Raw genomic sequence first — 17115 nt, 5'->3', positions numbered from 1 at the left:
GCGGGTACAAATTTCTAGTAGCAACTATTGTTGAAATCTGCTATATACATATATTGTTTGAATCTTTAACAGCAGCTCTTTTTGACTTTAAAATCTTACTAGCAAAATGGAAAAACTTGGACAAAAAGAAAAAATTGACTTTGACAAATCTTTCTTGTTCACCAAACCATCGTAATCAATCGAATATTGAATAATACACAGTCGATCCCTCCGTACGTAACTCCGGCAATCATTCACCCCTCATTATAGCGGCTTCGAGTATCACTTGCAATCTTTTTACTCCGATAGGTGTGAATGTTTGATCCAAATTGAATAAACTTAAGATGAAACTAAATGCAGTCATATTTTCTTAGTTAGTTCCCTTAATTAGCATCGTCATGGCTGAGGGCTGACTGCTAATCTAACCCTTATACCATTATTTGGCTTGTGCAGGAAGAAATTAACCCATCTGTCTTTCCTGAAGTGGTAGCGGCGATAAGCTTCCATGGAATAGTCTAAGATTGCCCGTAAGTACTATTCCTCGTGGGATGACCAAGGACAAGTAAACCGTACACATTGATAAAACATGTACAATTCCAGATTCCAGGCAATTTCTCAAGTTTTATTTTCTTCATTTGTGTTTGACACACTTACAAATAAGTATATATATAGGATAGGATGGATAGGTAATGGATTCATATCTTACACGGTGCTCATCTTCACCTCATACTCTTTCGGTGGTTGAGAGCTTCCTCTTCCAGCAGACATCCATTTCGGAGTACTCTCTCTACTTTTAACCTTTTTATTTTCATCATTCTTTCAATTTTTATGGGGTTTGTAGATTCAATCAAGGTGGAAAACAGTTTATAACAATTACATTGTCTTGGTTTTTTATATTTTGAAGGGTTTTTCTTATGTCTTTTCTTATATCCACAATGTTACTCCAGACAAACAAAAACTGACCTAATAGAAGTAAGGTCTGTAATTATATCTGAAACCCGCCTATATTAGAACGTATGTAAATGAGGGAATAATTTTCCTCACCACTTTATAATTGTTGGATGAGTTTAAATTTTGAGATCTGTGTAGTGGATAAACACAAATATCAAAATTTAAATTCATTCAATAGTAATAATTAAGTAGGGTAATGAGCATTACCATCACTTGAGGGTAGTGAGGAAAAACGCACCCATGTAAATGATGAGATCAGTTTTGTGTGTTTATAATCCCTGTAACTATTTGAAAATCTTTTCCCCCATTACAGAAAGCCCTTCAAACTTGCTTTCTAGCTAACTTTTTTGTTTCTTGCGCGTTTCGAATTTGTGATGAACGTCAACATTTATGTCGTCATATGATGTTATTTTATTATCTTACGCTTGGTAATATTATTTTGTAATTTCTGATAGTTTATATATTTATTGATTGATTGACATAAAAAATAAGAGATGAATAATACTTTCTTCATTCTTAATTAAGTGAGAAGTTCTCAAATCTCGCTAACGGGGTATTATTTTACATACAAATGTCATAATTTGAGTCGTTATCATTGTTTAAAGATATTTCTAGAAAAAAATTCATTTGAGTTAGAGTTTCTTTGGTTATCTATATGAATCAAAGAAATTGACAGTTTACCTCAAGAATGCTACTTTGTTATTATAACCATCGATTTTTTTCAACATATATGGATGACAATGGTATCCAAATTGAATGAATTTTCTACAGATGGTCTTAAATTCTAATAAAAAGAATAAACGGTTTCGTTTCTACAATTATACAATGAAATGACATCACGTTAGTAAAGGAAGACTTTTCTCTTAATAGTATTATCCATAAGAGATTTCATGAGCTTTTTGCGCGAGTATTTTTCTAAGAGATTACCATTTCATTATTAGCAGGAAAATGGGACGTTGTTTTCAAGGTTGGGTATTTTTGTTAGCCGTGCTAGTATTGGCATTAAGCACTCCATGTTCACATGCACATCTGAAACACAAGAAATTTAAGACCAAGACTGGCGTCTACCTCTCCCCTAAGTTTGTGTTGGAACCAGGATTAAGTTCCAGCAAATACTTTTACAACGTTCACTTCCCAAAAGGTCACATTGCCCTAAAGAGTTTCAATGCTGAAATAATTGATGAAGAAGGGAATTCCAGTCCTCTTCATGAAGTCTACCTCCATCACTGGGTTGTTGAAAGATATTATGCTCGGAAAGGTTACGTGGAGCCAGATCAGCAGCTTCCCCAGCAGCTCTCGGAATCGGATGTTATATGGCTGAGGAACAGTGGGATGTGCCAGAATGGTGCTCTTGGACAATATTTTGGACTCGGATCCGAAACACGAAAAACAGCCACACACGTTCCAGGTCATTATGGAATCGAAGTTGGGGATGGTAAAGCGGTTCCTGAAGGGTTTGAGGAGAGATGGATGCTCAACGTGCATGCAATTGATACTAGAGGAGTGGAATATGACCTAGGGTGCACGGAGTGCAGGTGTGATATGTATAACGTGTCCAGGGATCCAAGTGGCCAGCCTCTGCCGGCTGGGTACACCGGGGGTTTGACATGTTGCCCTGATGGTGCAAAGTGCAGACTGAAACAAGGGTTTGATGGTGAAAAGAAAAACCACTACTTGAGATATACTGTGAAGTGGGTTGACTGGTCTGAGTCTGTTGTGCCTGTCAAGGTTTATATCCTTGATGCCACTGATAGAATGAATCATTCAGCACCTGCTGGGGCTAAACACAATTGCCTGGTAATTAATTAATTTTTGAACTTAATTTTGTACTGTTTGACATTAACATTCTCTTATTAAACACTGTCTGTCTCGATACAATGTAAAACTTCGTTATGTTGATTGCTAATTTGTTGCTAACACGCATGGGTGGTTCATCGTTACAGTTTGACAACATAAATCTTTTGATTCTTTATATATCTTTCTTTTGTGCAGGTCGAATATGATGTTGAAAAATCTTGCAATGCCACTAATGGGTGCTTAGACAACAAATGGGCAAAGATTACAATGCCAACTGGTGGTTATGTCATCTATGGTGTAGCCCATCAGCACATTGGGGGGCTTGGTTCAACACTGCATGGAGAGGTGCTTTTTTTCTTCCACTCCAAGTAATTTAATTGGTTGTTAATCAAATTAATAATTATACACTGTCGTAGTGTCATTAACCAACTGATTAACTAATGTTCTTGCTAATTATAATTATAATTAATTGTAATCGTTTTAATTTAGGATGGAAGGGTTTTGTGTTCGTCAACACCAATTTATGGAAAAGGAAAAAAGGCGGGAAATGAGGCTGGTTATATCATTGGAATGACCACTTGTTACCCTCGGCCGGGCTCAGTCAAGATAAAAGATGGAGAGACACTGACTGTAGTTTCTAACTACGAGAGCACTCAGATGCACAGCGGAGTTATGGGTCTCTTCTACATTTTGGTTGCAGAAACACTTTGAGTAACATAAGCTACTATTATCACATAAAATAAACATTTGTAAGATCATATTCATCTGTTTGGAGAACGTGTGATGAAGTTATAAAGCTCCAATCAACTTAATAAATTTGAAGATTTGCATACATATTCAGGTGCTTGTTCACGAAATGATCGTCACTATATGTAAAGTTGAAAGCAAGATATCAGTTTAGCACCATCTCGTTTGAATAAAAATTTGATGTCGTTACCGAAATATTCATCCTGTTTTCACTCGGTTTTTATATTGTAGTGAAGCAAAACGTTTTCAATTCTGTTCATATATTTTTTGTAATCATATGATATTCTCTTTGTAGATTAGGTGGTTGGGTATTTCTTTTTGGAAAATACCTAAAAATAGGATAATTTTATAATTTTGTGACAGAAATAAGACATTTCAAATATACACATGCCATGCACAACAATCAGACAGAAATAAGATTTTTCCCACACCTTAAAATGACTAAATTGTCCTCCCATATAAATAGGTTATCCAGAAATTTCAGCTCTCATTTCTCATTTTGTAGAGAGAGAAACAGAGGAGGGAGAGAGAAAATCCCTCTCCCCAAATTCTAGTTCAAAGAACCCTAACCCACCTATCTTCATCCCAGAGCTCTGTCTAATCCACCCAACTTCTTCATCCAAGCTCTCTCTCTCCTCTCTCTATATTTCGAATATGCACAAGAGCTCTCTTTCTCACCCACCCATCTTCTTCGATTTTTACCTTTTCATTCATAGGTTTTGTGAACTGGGTTTGCTTAATTTTGCTTTTTGATTGATGAATTTTTTGGAGTTGAAGTGATTGGTTTGGTGTTTCTTGGAGGAGACCCAAATCCTTCAATTTTGATTTTTGATTTTTTTTATCATTTCTCTGATTTATGTATAGGTTTTCATTTATTTTGTCTACTCCCTCCCTCAGCTCCCCTCTCTCAATCCAAATTTACAAGCACTAAAATTAGATTTAGCTTTTGCCGCAATTAAATGAAAAAACGTATTAAAGGTCAGTTGCCTTTTGTAGAAGAGATAAATTTGGTGGAAAAGAGGGAAATCAGAGTGGAAAGAAGGAAGAAAGAAGGATATGGATGAAATTGTTTCACGTGCTCGTTCGCTTTCTTCGTATTAAGCTCGCTCATACACTGTATGTACACGACATGCACATGTTATGCGCACAAATCTAAGCTCAACCCAAAAACTCATAGCTCACAACTCTCTCTTCGAAAAATGACGCAATTAGATAAATGACCCTAAACTTTATATGAAGAATCGAAAATTCATTAATTTGAATATGGTATCAAATTTAATTGGGTCCAAATATTTCAAGGATTTGAAAAAATTACAGTTTGAATAGGCATGAAAGAACCCAACTGAATCAAAGGAAATTGTTTCACAAACTCGTCCGCTTTTTTTGTATTTGTAGGCTTGCCTCTGAATCAAAGGAAAAAAATAGTAAACTACATGTGAAGACTATCAAAGATATAAATACGCACCATCTACACATAATACACTATATACATACCCTTCCCACAATTATGAAATTTAAACAAGCATCAATAATATTTTTACAATATAATAATTACCTAAACCCTAATATTGTTCTTCACATCTAACAAAAAAATAATGTACCCACGTAATTATTAATATATTTTAAAAATGAATATTGATATATTATAAAACCTAAAATAAATACATGTAATTAGCATGGTTATATTGAGCAAAAAAAAAAAAAAAAGTGTGCAAAATAAATTAAAAAAAATATGGGTACATATTAAAATTTAAAATTATGGGTACAAATTAATATTAAAAAAAATATTTGTACAAATTTAAAAATGGGTACAAATTAAAAATAAAAACATATGAAAAATACTATATATATATATTTGAAAATGATTAATAAGGTTTTCATTTTAAAATTGACATATGAGGATTGTAAATAATTTAATATTCAAATAATGACATGGACAAAAGTCAAAGGACCAGACCAAACATTAAAAATGAATAAGGTTCAATTAATCAAAAATGAATATGAAGGATAGAAACTTGATTTATCTAAAAATAAAATCAAAATTAATGTCGATGCTGAAGGAAAAAAAAAAGCCAATCAGACAAAAAATACATGACGCTGTTCTAAAAATTCCTACCTAGCACTGCCTAGGCGGCCACTACCCTGATTAATGCCTAGACATTTGAAAATTAAGAAATAGCCCATAGACATGTTGAGGCGCCTGCCTAGACCGCCTAGGCACCCGTCTAGACCTGCCTAAGCATCATCCTAGGTTGCAACTCACTTAGAAAGAAAATAGATTGTTCTCATTTTGCATTTTTAATTTTAATAATTTGTAAAAGACTTGTTGAACACTAAAATGAACACATATTATTTGCTTGTATCCCCATGTTTTCATTATGTTCTAATACTTTATAATATATATGTCATTCTATTTTGTAGTTTATGATGATTACATGTATTTTAAGTATAAACAGAGACTTATTTACGTAAAATATAATAGATTTACTTAAATTTGCCAAGTTCGTCTAAGCGCCTGCTTAGATCCCATCTAGCTACATAAACGCTAGATCCCAACCCATCGTCCGACTAACGCATGACGTCTTTTACAACCTTTTCTAATAGAGAAGGTCCGAAAGTGTTCATTTACTAGAGTCTAGATTTTGTGATATGAAATTATTTTGTTGTGCGATGGAGGGATCTTGTTTTGCTACTAGGTTCGGCTTGTTTTGGATTTCTCCTACTCAATCAAGGTTTCCTACGTGGACATTTTAAAGTACCAAGGAATTCAATGGTTTTTATTCTATTTATTGATGCGTAGACTTGATTGTTAAAATACCATACAAAAACACAGTTAATCAACTATTTAGCACTATAAAATTACTACTAGATTTCAATGATTTTTATGATATTTGTCAATCAAAACAACAAATAGCAGTAAATTCGTTTCATATAAATGATTTTTTAAATATTGTTATAAAAATATAAATAAAGAGGTGGTCAAATTTTCGTAGTTAATTTTTACAAAATTTTAACGAAAATTTTACGGTACTGTTTATTTCAACGAAAAACCACATTTTTACATTAAAAAGTTAATTATGATATTATTCACTTTACTCTTTCTTTCATATTTATCTTAAAATTAAAAATTTTCAAACGGTAGATATCACGAAACGTCATCGCTTCCGTCATACTCCTGGAGTTTCCAATCACCTTCAAGCTCTCTCTCTCTCTCTCTCTGTAGTCTATATAGAGTTTGACGGGGCAGTGCACGCTCACCCATACACACATAAGCCGTGATACATATGTTTGATTGTTTCAAACAGGTTGGAAGTCTGCAACTTCTCATCTCAGACAACTCTTTTTTATTCTGGTACGCTTCTTCAGCCTTTCATTTTTATGAGTGAATTATATTTGTTCATTTCCATATTAACCATATGAAAATTTCGCCTGGAAAGTACATAATATGTTCAGAAATGCGCACTTTCAATACGGAAATGATTTCCGCATACTTCCTTATAAAATTAGGAGAGAGATGGAGAAAAAAGGAGAGTGCGAAATCATTTACCTTATGCCCTCTCTTTTCTCCTCCTCAGTCCGTCCTTTTTGTGAGTAGTGATGGAAACAGTTGAAAGAATATGTAGAAGGAGAAAATTAGAGTGTGAAAATCGCTTCACATGTGATTACTCGTATCCATAATTCTTGCAAAAAAGCATAAGGGAAATTAATTTTGAAGTGTTGTTATTGATACTTCAAAAATGTCTTCCTTTCGCTTTACCCCTATCCTTTTATAAGGGATGGTGATGGGTTTTTTGGAGTGTCAACAACATCGATTGTTATGATTTAAAATTATACGCTTGTGTGTGTGTGTGTGTTCTCATTGTATAACCAGAGATTATCTTAATTTTGGCAGAAAAAAAATGGCAAGTTGTTTTCAAGGTTGCGTGTTTTTGTTGGCTATGGTAGTATTGGCATTAAGCACACCATGCTCACATGCTCTTCGAATTGTCAAACCTAAGACAAGAACTAGTGTTTTTGTCTCCCCTAAGTTTGTGCTGGAACCAGGATCAGTTGCAGACAAGAATTACTACGATGTCAACTTCCCGAGAGGTCATATTGCAATCAAGAGCTTCAATGGTGAAGTAATTGATGAGGAAGGTAATCCGATTCCCCTTCACGAAACTTATCTCCATCATTGGGTTGTCGGGAGGTATTATGGCCGGACAGGTTTTGTGGAGCCGGAGGAGGCTCGTTTTGACGACTTTCAAAGGTCGGATCTCGCTTTTGTGAGAAACAGTGGAGTGTGCCAGGGGGATACTAATGGACAGTACTTTGGACTTGGGTCCGAAACACGGAGAACAGATACACATGTTCCGGATCCATTTGGAATTGAAGTTGGGAATCCGGCAGTGATTCCCGCTGGCTATGAGGAGAGATGGCTGCTCAATGTGCATGCCATTGATACACGGGGAGTGGAGAATGGGTTGGGATGCACCGAGTGCAGGTGTGATCTTTATAATGTGTCAACCGATTCTCGAGGCCAGCCTTTGAGGCCGGGGTACAAAGGAGGTTTGCGTTGTTGTTATGATGGTACACAGTGCAGAGTAAAACAAGGCTTTAATGGTGTCAAGAGAAACCTCTACTTGAGATATACTGTGAAGTGGGTTGATTGGTCTGATTCTATCATTCCTGTCAAGATTTATATCTTCGATGTTACTGATAAAATGAATCGTTCAGCTGGACTTGCCATCGAACATGAGTGCCGGGTTAGTGCGTTTCACCTCATCGTATGATATGCTGTAATTGTATTTGCTCGAGTGATGATAATGCATCAATATTCTGGTGTTTGCAGTTTTGTATGAACTTATTCCTATTTTATGATTGAGGCTATATCCTTCTATTGTGCAGGTTGAATATGATGTCGAAGAGTCTTGCAGTGCGACTAGTGATGAGTGCGTTGACAGCCGATCATCAGTGGTTACTATGCCGACTGGTGGTTATGTCATCTATGGTGTAGCTCATCAGCACACAGGCGGGATCAGATCAACTCTATATGGAGAGGTGATTTGTTCTTCTACTCTTAGCAATTTGGCTTATGGTGGCCTTAAATTAATTTCTTTCGGTGTGGTAGAACTCAAAAACCTTTTATAATTCCTGTAAGTAGTATGTACTGGCTTGGATACATCACCGTTCAGATTATCTGCATTTCCAAGTCTGCGACCATATTTTATGTAGGATTTAGGTCAAGAGTTTCTTAGTATGTCAGGCTAAATTCCACTCTTCCTTGTCTCTTTCTTGTTTGAGTTATGTACTGAAAGTATGTGCCTCTACGTAATGTACTTGTTTGTGATTACATTAGGATGGACGGGTTCTGTGTTCGTCAATACCAATTTATGGAAAAGGGAAGGAAGCTGGAGATGAGGCTGGTTATATTGTAGGAATGTCCACTTGTTATCCTCAACCTGGCTCAATCAAAATAAACGATGGGGAGACTCTAACTCTAGTATCTAATTACAGCAGCTCCCAGACACACACAGGAGTTATGGATCTCTTCTACATTTTGGTTGCAGACTACCTCCCAAAGTCCTCTGTGCTTAGCTTGGACTCTACACTTTGAGCAATATACTGTAAGGCGTCCAGGTTGTTTTTCACCTAAATGCAATTTCTTTAATCAACTGAGTACTGGCGTGGTTTTGTTCTTGCAGATTTTTGAGTCGTATAAGCTAAAGTTGCTCGCATCCTTCATCAACACCGATGAGGAAAAGGTTGGCGATGGCCATAGATTGATTTTGTTGTGAACTTCTATGTATGAATTATGTAAAGTGTCTTGATTCTGCTTCTCACTCAGTGCTGTGATATGTAGACATAACAAAGCCAATGTACTTATAGGAATAATTTGAGCTTTTTCTTAAGTGTTTTCTTAAATGTGGTGAACTTTGAAGTTCAATTCAGTCTGTTCAATGTAAAAAGCTAAATTATATGGATTTGGAAGCATGTCATCAAATCAAGACTCCCTATTTTTGCTAGGAGAATGTACTTTTTAACTATTTTATTTGTGTACATGGCTATTATGATTGTGGTCCGAGGGAACCCTCACTTGGCTATGATACTAAGTGAAGCTGAAATGATCAATTCTTGAGCTCTTCTTGAGAATAAATGATCAATATTATGGTGTCTCAAACTTACAATGCGAGCATTTGAACTTGCTTAAGTTATTGTCTTTATATTGAGAATTGCATGCATGATGTATATATGCTTATTGTCTCCATCCAAAATAAAATAATGAAAAAGAACTTACATGTAACAAGTTGCCCATTATATGATGTTTCTTGTTCAATAATGCATTGATATGATGTACTAGTAAATCAAGAGGTTACATAACGGTAAATTTATTTCATACAAATTGCGCTTCAAATACTGACATAAAAAAGATAAAGTAAAAAGGTGGTCAATTTGTCATAGTTAACCTATGCGTCATGGCTGAGGCAACCAACCATATTTTGACTATTAATACGAAACGTCGTAGATATCACAAAATGTCGAGGGATAATCCTCGTTGGATTCTCTTTGTGAGGATCCTGGGGATCCTTTAATCACATTCGTTTATCATGCATCGTGCGGTCAATTTTTGTCATCTACTATTTATATTCAATTTTAAATAAAAAAATTTACAATGATTTTGATTGCACGATGTATGATGAACAGATATGATTGGAGAATTCCCAGAATCCTCACAAAGATGATTCGGCATGGATCCTCCTGGCAAAATGTCATCACTTCTGTAATATGCCCTTCTTGCAAAACAACATGTGTCTTTATGTTCAACAAACTCGTGTTTCCAGTCACTCTCAAGGTCTCTCTCCCTCTAAAGTATACGGAGTTTGAAGTTCAAGGAGCGGGTGCACAATTTTGCTCATGTACGTGGCTATTTGGTTTAGCGGCACTTAATTTCTACTTTATGAAAAAATGTCGTGAGTTGGAATCTTAAATACAACATTTATTTGTTCGTTTACCGCAATGTGATATTCTGAAATATTAGAATAGAATGACGTATGGATGTAAGGCCTTCCACAGTAGGCCCAAAAATGTGGGTTCGTTGTTCTTGTTTGCTCCAAAATTGATTTGAATGTTTATACATTTATCTAAATGTATTAAAATTCAAGTCGATGAATAATGTCTCAACCTAATGTAAAAAAGAAAATAGTCGAGTTGGAATTTGTTTTAATTTGTATGAATTTTTACAATTTTACCTGCGAGATCAAATTAAAACAAATTAAAATCCGAGTTAGTTTAGGGTTGATTGAACCCAAATTTATCATCAACGTCTCATTAAATTTTATAAAACGTAAAATAAGAGAAATTATCAAGGGAAAAACGCAAAAAAGAAAGAATAGGAGTGAAAGGGGACCAAACACGAGGAAGAATATCCACTTCCATTCCTGAGCGATCCTTCTCCTTCACCGTCAGGCTCATATCAGACGATCTTCACCTCCTCCGTCGTATTTATACACTGCAGATAGTATTTATATATATATATATATATATATATGTGCCCACTCGGCTGTTATAATCTGTGTTACCGGTCCGCTCCTTAACTACCATTAAATCCAATCCACCCAATTTCTCAGATTGAAGAAGAAGTTGAGGTCCCATCTCCCCCAACCCTCATTTCCTTTGTCCTGTTTTTATCTTTGCTGAATGGCGATGGCTGAAGAATTTATCATGAATTTATGATCGAACACCCAAAAGTCCACCAACCCATTTGCCCAAAATTCGCAAATCTCGTAACTTTATTGTGGTTGTGATCGATTTGATCCGCCGTTGAAGAAGCTCGAAGAACATTGAGGAAGAAGAAGAAGGGGAAAGACGAAGTGGGTTTTTATGTCAGGGGCAAAGCCGGCCGCGGCAGAGCACGTCGGCTTCCCCAACGTGGATGCGAACAAGTCCACCGCCTCTGCCACCGCCAGAGCCGACGGATGCTGCAATCCGGTCAAGAAAACCGGACCCATTTCGATGGATCACGTTCTTCTAGCGTTACGGGAGACCAAGGAGGACAGGGAAGTCCGAATTCGAAGCCTTTTCAATTTCTTCGATGCTAAAAATCTTGGGTATTTGGATTATTCTCAGATCGAGGCCGGATTGTCGGCCCTTCAGATTCCTCCGGAATACAAGTACGCCAAGGATCTTCTGAAGGTCTGTGATGCCAACAGAGATGGAAGGGTCGATTATCTCGAGTTCCGGCGGTACATGGATGACAAGGAGCTCGAGCTCTACCGCATTTTTCAGGCCATTGATGTTGAGCACAATGGCTGCATTCTGCCTGAGGAGCTATGGGATGCCCTTGTCAAGGCTGGTATGCCCCAACTTTACTTTCTTTTGTTTTGAAATTGTGAAAATTCGTTAACTTTTACATGCTAGTTTATACTTCCTTCTGTAGATTGTAGAGCATTGGTATCATTCTTTGAGGCATTGTTTATAGTATTGCTCTGACTGTAGTATGGTTTTCACCAGGGAGCATTTTTACTTTTGTGTTCTGCATTGAGAATGCATAGTTATAACTGTAATATAATTTCTGAAACTGTTTAGAAGGGAACGAAAGCGGTAGGGTTTCCATTTCTGTAGATTTAAGTGAGAGGATTTTTTATTTTTCACCTTATAAGTCCTGGCAGTTTTTAACTTGTAGGGATTGAAATGGATGATAAGGAACTTGCCCGGTTCGTAGAGCATGTTGATAAAGATAACAATGGTATTATAACGTTTGAAGAATGGAGAGATTTTCTTCTACTGTATCCACATGAAGCAACGATTGAGAACATATATCACCACTGGGAAAGGGTGTGCCTTGTGGATATTGGTGAGCAGGCTGTTATTCCAGAAGGAATTGGTAAGCATGTTCATAGGAGCAGATACTTTATTGCAGGTGCTATAGCTGGAGCCGCTTCTCGTACTGCCACTGCTCCTCTTGATCGCTTGAAAGTGGTTTTGCAAGTTCAGACATCACGTGCTTCTGTGGTGCCAGCTATAAAGAAGATATTGAAGGAAGACGGTATCCTGGGGTTTTTCAGAGGTAATGGAATAAATGTTGTGAAGGTAGCACCTGAAAGTGCCATCAAATTCTATACTTATGAAATGTTAAAGAAGGTCATTGGAGATAATATGGGGGCCGACGAGGGAGATATTGGTACTGCTGGTAGACTTTTGGCCGGTGGTATGGCAGGTGCAGTGGCACAAACTTCTATCTATCCATTGGATCTTGTGAAAACTCGGTTACAAACTTGTACTTCAGAAGCTGGAAAGAGTCCTCAGTTGGGGACATTAACTAGGGAAATATGGATTCATGAGGGACCTCGGGCCTTCTATAGAGGTCTGCTTCCGTCTCTTCTTGGGATTGTCCCATATGCTGGTATAGACCTCGCTGCCTACGAGACCTTAAAAGATATGTCGAAGACATATTTTCTTCATGATAATAGCGGTACAGTTTCTCTGGTTTTCCGTTTTTTCTTTCCTTTCTTTATCTTTTGCATCTCGATAACATTTTTTTGTACCATTTGGTGAATTGCCTTTTAAATCTTTCTTTTTTCCAGAACCTGGTCCTCTCATTCAGCTGGGATGTGGGACAATATCGGGAGCTCTAGGAGCAACATGTGTTTATCCTTTGCAGGTTATCCGAACCAGGTACAATTTCATGGCTGAAGTCTTCCACTACTGGTTATTTATTTTTAGTGAAGAGGGCACATCCAAACTACTTGATTTTCTTCACTTAATCTTAGGTTTTCTATACCCGGTGAATTTGCTTTTGGTTTTAATATATTATTTCTTTCCAGATTGCAAGCTCAACGTTCTAATACAGCTACTGCATATAAAGGAATGTCTGATGTATTCTGGAGAACCCTTCAGCACGAAGGCGTTAGAGGTTTCTACAAGGGATTGTTTCCAAATCTTCTCAAAGTTGTTCCAGCTGCAAGCATTACATATATGGTATACGAAGCCATGAAAAAGAAACTAGATCTGTAGCGAGTCGGTAACTACATTAATCTTTCTAGTTAGAAATTGTAACGGAGCTGATGGTGAAGAGAAAGAAAATGAGATTACTAGTTAAGTAGAGGATACGATTGTTATATGACAGATGGTGTCCCCCTTCAGGATACGGGGGCGCAGGATTTTCAATTTTGTAGGCGGAAAGTATTTTTTTTCCCGGATTTATCATAACTTGCTATTGAGAAACAAGGTTACAGGCCCATTCGGAATTTGATGGCAAACGTGACAGGTATTATCTTGTTCCTTTTTTTGTGTTTCTTAAGACTATCTCTCTCTTTTACAGCAAGATTTGAGCGGAACTTGATGCTATTCTCTGAACTAAATCCATATGTGGTGAACATTACAATGAGTATTGTCCCGTCGTTTCGTAACTTCATCTTGTTCTCTTGTTGCTATCATATCCTGAGCTGGATATGCTCTAGTGTGTAACTGAAGTTCTTGGTTGCTTGCTTTGGCCTTGTATGTTATTTAGACCATCTTTAATGCTTTGGTTAAAATTTAAAATTTTTAATTCCGAAACTTTTGTTTTTCTGCTCCAACCTTTCTGGGTTAATTTTTTGTCTGAAATTATTAAAGAATAAATTTAGGCTAAATTTAAAAAAAAATACATATTATGTAGACTGTCCTAATTTAATTCTATGAGCATTTTAACCTAAAAATATTTAGATTTCGATAAATATTGAAAAATTACTAAATCCATCATTTTCTCGAAAAAAAGCGTTGCACTTAGCCGTTGATTTAATTTTGAATCGTGAGATTTTTTTTTTTTAAACTGTTAGATTTGATCATATTTGATTTCACCGGTTAGATTTAATGTATTTATAAATTGAAAATTTAAGATTAAATACCTTTTGATTCTGGATTGTTGAATCAATCAACGTTTCAATAATCTATGTTGCCCGATCAAATAAAGCAATTGGGATTGCACATGGGTGGCCGATAACCCCATTAGGTTGGGCCCCACTTCCCCTCAACGTTGTTCCCTTTTCCTCGCGTTTGGCACATTTCCTTGCTTTTAGCGCGTCAATTCTCCGCACTTTTCTCTTTTTTCTCAATGCCTCTATGCACACAGTGGGTCAGGATTTTAACCCAGTTCGGTTTCTTGTTTTAAATTTGCCCCAAAAATCAGTTTTAACCCAAAACTGATTTTTGGCCAAGGGTGGAGTTGGAGAAAGTTGGGGGAGGATTAAAACCTAAATTTTAGGTTCTAACCCAAGAGTTGGAATGAGCCTTAGGTAGTTGCATCTTAGTGTGTAAACATTAATATACATGTTTGGTGATCGACAACAATAGGATATAATTTTCTCCCCTCCTATTCCCTTCCCCATCTCTTCCAATGCAATATGTCTGAATTGTCAATACCTCAATCGCCAGTGATCAATATACAGTTGCTTGCATTTCCAGTTCCAACTGGTTGTTTATTGCGCCCAGGGAGTTGTGCAAACTGGCATTGCTAATTTGTAATTACCAGCAGCAGCAGCACATAATTAGCGTTAGGTGGTTGTAAGATTATGTGCAGAAGCAACACATAGGAAAGCGAAAAGCTCTTATGTAGGGGGGGGGGTTTGGTATGGGATCCCAAATCCCAAATCAAAAAATTTTGGGATGAAATTTTGAAAACCAATCCCAAACCGAAATTTGGGTATTCCCAATTTTCGGGATTCTCGAAATATTTTTAGTATTTTGGGATGGTTTCGGTATTCCCAAATTTCATACAAATTGAAATACCAATCATTCATACCAAGTCAAATTAACATGCAACCAAAATAAAATAAGTAACAAACCCAAAAGCAAAAAAAATAAGTTACTAACCTAATATGTTTGAAAACTAACAATACAATTTTTTTATTTCGTGTTGAAGAAATAGACATATTTGGTTGAGAAGGAATAGTGCAGGGTGAGTGTGTGTGTGGGAGGTTCGTATCTACAAATGTGGCAATAAAGGGTTATGGTTAGTACCTATAAACCACACCAATTATATTGCTACTAGTAGTTAGCAACAATTCAAATGTATAATAATAATATATATATAATATTTATTTTCGGTTCGGTATGGGATTATTGAAAAATTGAGGAAACAATACCAATTCTGGTACCGAAATTTCGGGATTGGTTCGGTATGTCATCTTGAAAAATTCGGAAATTTTGGTTTGGGTTTGGGATTTTTTTGGTTTGGTTTGAGATTTTCGGGAATTTTTACCAACCCTACTCTTATGTACCTGATATGTCACCAAGGTAGTATTTCAGACCATTCATGTGTTGTCATGTCACATTTATTACTTAATTTATTAACAATATTACATCCGTTGTTTGTATGATTGAATATTTGGGACACCACATACATGACATCTCAGATGCAAAGAAGTTTCTCTACCGTTGAACTAATCAAAGATAAAGAACAAAAATGCAAATATGAGTTTTTTTTAAAATCTTAATGAAACACTCCCAGTACTGTTTACTTTAACGAAAATGATATTTTTACCTTGAAAAGTCACTCCAAGTACAATTCACTTCACCTTTATTTTGTCATTTTTATTAAAACTAAAGTTTTTGAGAATTTTTCGTTAGTTTTCTTTTTTATTTAATCCTTATAACAAGCTTAAAGTGTAGTAATTCTTTCCAAATTGATATTTTGAACTTCACTACTGCAATGTTGAAAAGCTATTAGAAATTAAGTGGGAAGAACAAACAGATCCACATAGACCCTCAAAACAGGCATAGAATTGCTTCTTTTTGGTGGCTATTGGCAAGAATCTGGGCCATGTAAATAACAAAGACCACAACTGAAGGGAAGAAGCAGCCAAACATATTGAACATACACATTCAAAATAACTTGGCATGCTTCTTTACTCTACTATTACATAAAGATCCTATTACATAAAGAGTTCAACATGTGAGAAAAATAAAAACATAAAGATTTTGACACTTTTCTTTTAGCCATCTGCACTCCAAACCGAAAATATGTCATTATTTATCTCTTTACTGAAGAGAGGAGCGCAAGAGACTACAGAATGAGTGCTACAATCGCTAGCCGATAATAAACCCGGAAGAAAGGCTTTGCCTCCCCTTTGCCTTTTTGACTTGCCTTTTGTCCCTTCACATCCCATCAAGGGAGGAAGAGGGTGGGATTGACCAAGCATGTAGAAGAAGTTCTACTCACATTCTTCATCATCTTCTTCCTCTTCTTCCTCCACATTTTTGTGTGTGCTTTAGCCAAGAGAGAGAGAGAGAGAGAGAGAGAGAGAGAGAGAGAGGGGGCTTCTTAGATGGTTTACAATGAAAGTGGGAGTGTTGTTATATGCATCTGCAAGTGTATATATAATTGTAGGGGTGTGATATCCCCACACCCCTTCTTACTTCTCCCACACCTTTTTGCTTTTCGCCTGTCGGATTGGATGAATTGAAGAAGATCAACGGATATAAATTAATAAGGGTTGTGAGAGAAGTAAAAAGGAATGTGTGGATAACACACCCCATAATTGTATGAACCTTTCAACGAGCTAGGTGGGTTGCTGGTGGCATCCATAATTTTTTAAAGATTGTTTAGTCAAAATGGTATATGAGATTGATATAATTCTTCATTTTGGTTCGTAACAACAAAAACTGATAAAAGTGATTCCTGAG

General features: G+C 36.3%; 3 protein-coding genes across 4 annotated transcripts; all 3 read left to right on the top strand.

The window, feature by feature from the left end:
• Nucleotides 1-695: 695 nt before the first annotated feature.
• On the top strand, nucleotides 696-3672 carry LOC137713927 (uncharacterized). Its single transcript, XM_068453286.1, has 4 exons — nucleotides 696-757; nucleotides 1875-2727; nucleotides 2923-3072; nucleotides 3217-3672. Exons 2-4 carry the CDS (start codon nucleotides 1879-1881, stop codon nucleotides 3436-3438), a joined length of 1221 nt encoding a protein of 406 aa, XP_068309387.1. The 5' UTR covers nucleotides 696-757; nucleotides 1875-1878; the 3' UTR covers nucleotides 3439-3672.
• Nucleotides 3673-6681: 3009 nt separating this feature from the next.
• Nucleotides 6682-9542, top strand: LOC137712929 (uncharacterized). Its single transcript, XM_068452133.1, has 5 exons — nucleotides 6682-6826; nucleotides 7367-8219; nucleotides 8362-8514; nucleotides 8813-9080; nucleotides 9159-9542. Exons 2-4 carry the CDS (start codon nucleotides 7374-7376, stop codon nucleotides 9068-9070), a joined length of 1257 nt encoding a protein of 418 aa, XP_068308234.1. The 5' UTR covers nucleotides 6682-6826; nucleotides 7367-7373; the 3' UTR covers nucleotides 9071-9080; nucleotides 9159-9542.
• Nucleotides 9543-10857: 1315 nt separating this feature from the next.
• On the top strand, nucleotides 10858-13967 carry LOC137712907 (calcium-dependent mitochondrial ATP-magnesium/phosphate carrier protein 2). 2 transcript variants are annotated; one of them, XM_068452106.1, is made up of 4 exons: nucleotides 10858-11806; nucleotides 12137-12925; nucleotides 13038-13128; nucleotides 13278-13967. In XM_068452106.1, the coding sequence occupies exons 1-4, from the start codon at nucleotides 11335-11337 to the stop codon at nucleotides 13465-13467; spliced, it is 1542 nt and encodes a 513-aa protein (XP_068308207.1). In that variant the 5' UTR covers nucleotides 10858-11334; the 3' UTR covers nucleotides 13468-13967. The 2 variants fall into 2 exon arrangements, with proteins under 2 accessions (XP_068308207.1, XP_068308208.1); XM_068452107.1 differs by having other exon boundaries at nucleotides 11668-11806; nucleotides 12123-12925.
• Nucleotides 13968-17115: the final 3148 nt, after the last annotated feature.

This window comes from Pyrus communis, chromosome 13 (genome assembly GCF_963583255.1).
Source record: "Pyrus communis chromosome 13, drPyrComm1.1, whole genome shotgun sequence".
In the NCBI taxonomy this organism is placed as follows: Eukaryota; Viridiplantae; Streptophyta; class Magnoliopsida; order Rosales; family Rosaceae; genus Pyrus; species Pyrus communis.
This window is presented reverse-complemented; position numbering and strand designations above follow the sequence as displayed.

Bases quoted from the DNA above. Each gene is read 5' to 3' on its own strand.
- LOC137712907 (XM_068452106.1), top strand. From the start codon at position 11,335: ATGTCAGGGGCAAAGCCGGCCGCGGCAGAGCACGTCGGCTTCCCCAAC. The intron at 11,807-12,136 runs GTATGCCCCAAC...TTTAACTTGTAG, and splicing joins GGATGCCCTTGTCAAGGCTG to GGATTGAAATGGATGATAAG. The intron at 13,129-13,277 runs GTACAATTTCAT...ATTTCTTTCCAG, and splicing joins TTGCAGGTTATCCGAACCAG to ATTGCAAGCTCAACGTTCTA.
- LOC137712929 (XM_068452133.1), top strand. From the start codon at position 7,374: ATGGCAAGTTGTTTTCAAGGTTGCGTGTTTTTGTTGGCTATGGTAGTA. The intron at 8,220-8,361 runs GTTAGTGCGTTT...TCTATTGTGCAG, and splicing joins CCATCGAACATGAGTGCCGG to GTTGAATATGATGTCGAAGA. The intron at 8,515-8,812 runs GTGATTTGTTCT...TGATTACATTAG, and splicing joins GATCAACTCTATATGGAGAG to GATGGACGGGTTCTGTGTTC.
- LOC137713927 (XM_068453286.1), top strand. From the start codon at position 1,879: ATGGGACGTTGTTTTCAAGGTTGGGTATTTTTGTTAGCCGTGCTAGTA. The intron at 2,728-2,922 runs GTAATTAATTAA...TCTTTTGTGCAG, and splicing joins GGGCTAAACACAATTGCCTG to GTCGAATATGATGTTGAAAA. The intron at 3,073-3,216 runs GTGCTTTTTTTC...GTTTTAATTTAG, and splicing joins GTTCAACACTGCATGGAGAG to GATGGAAGGGTTTTGTGTTC.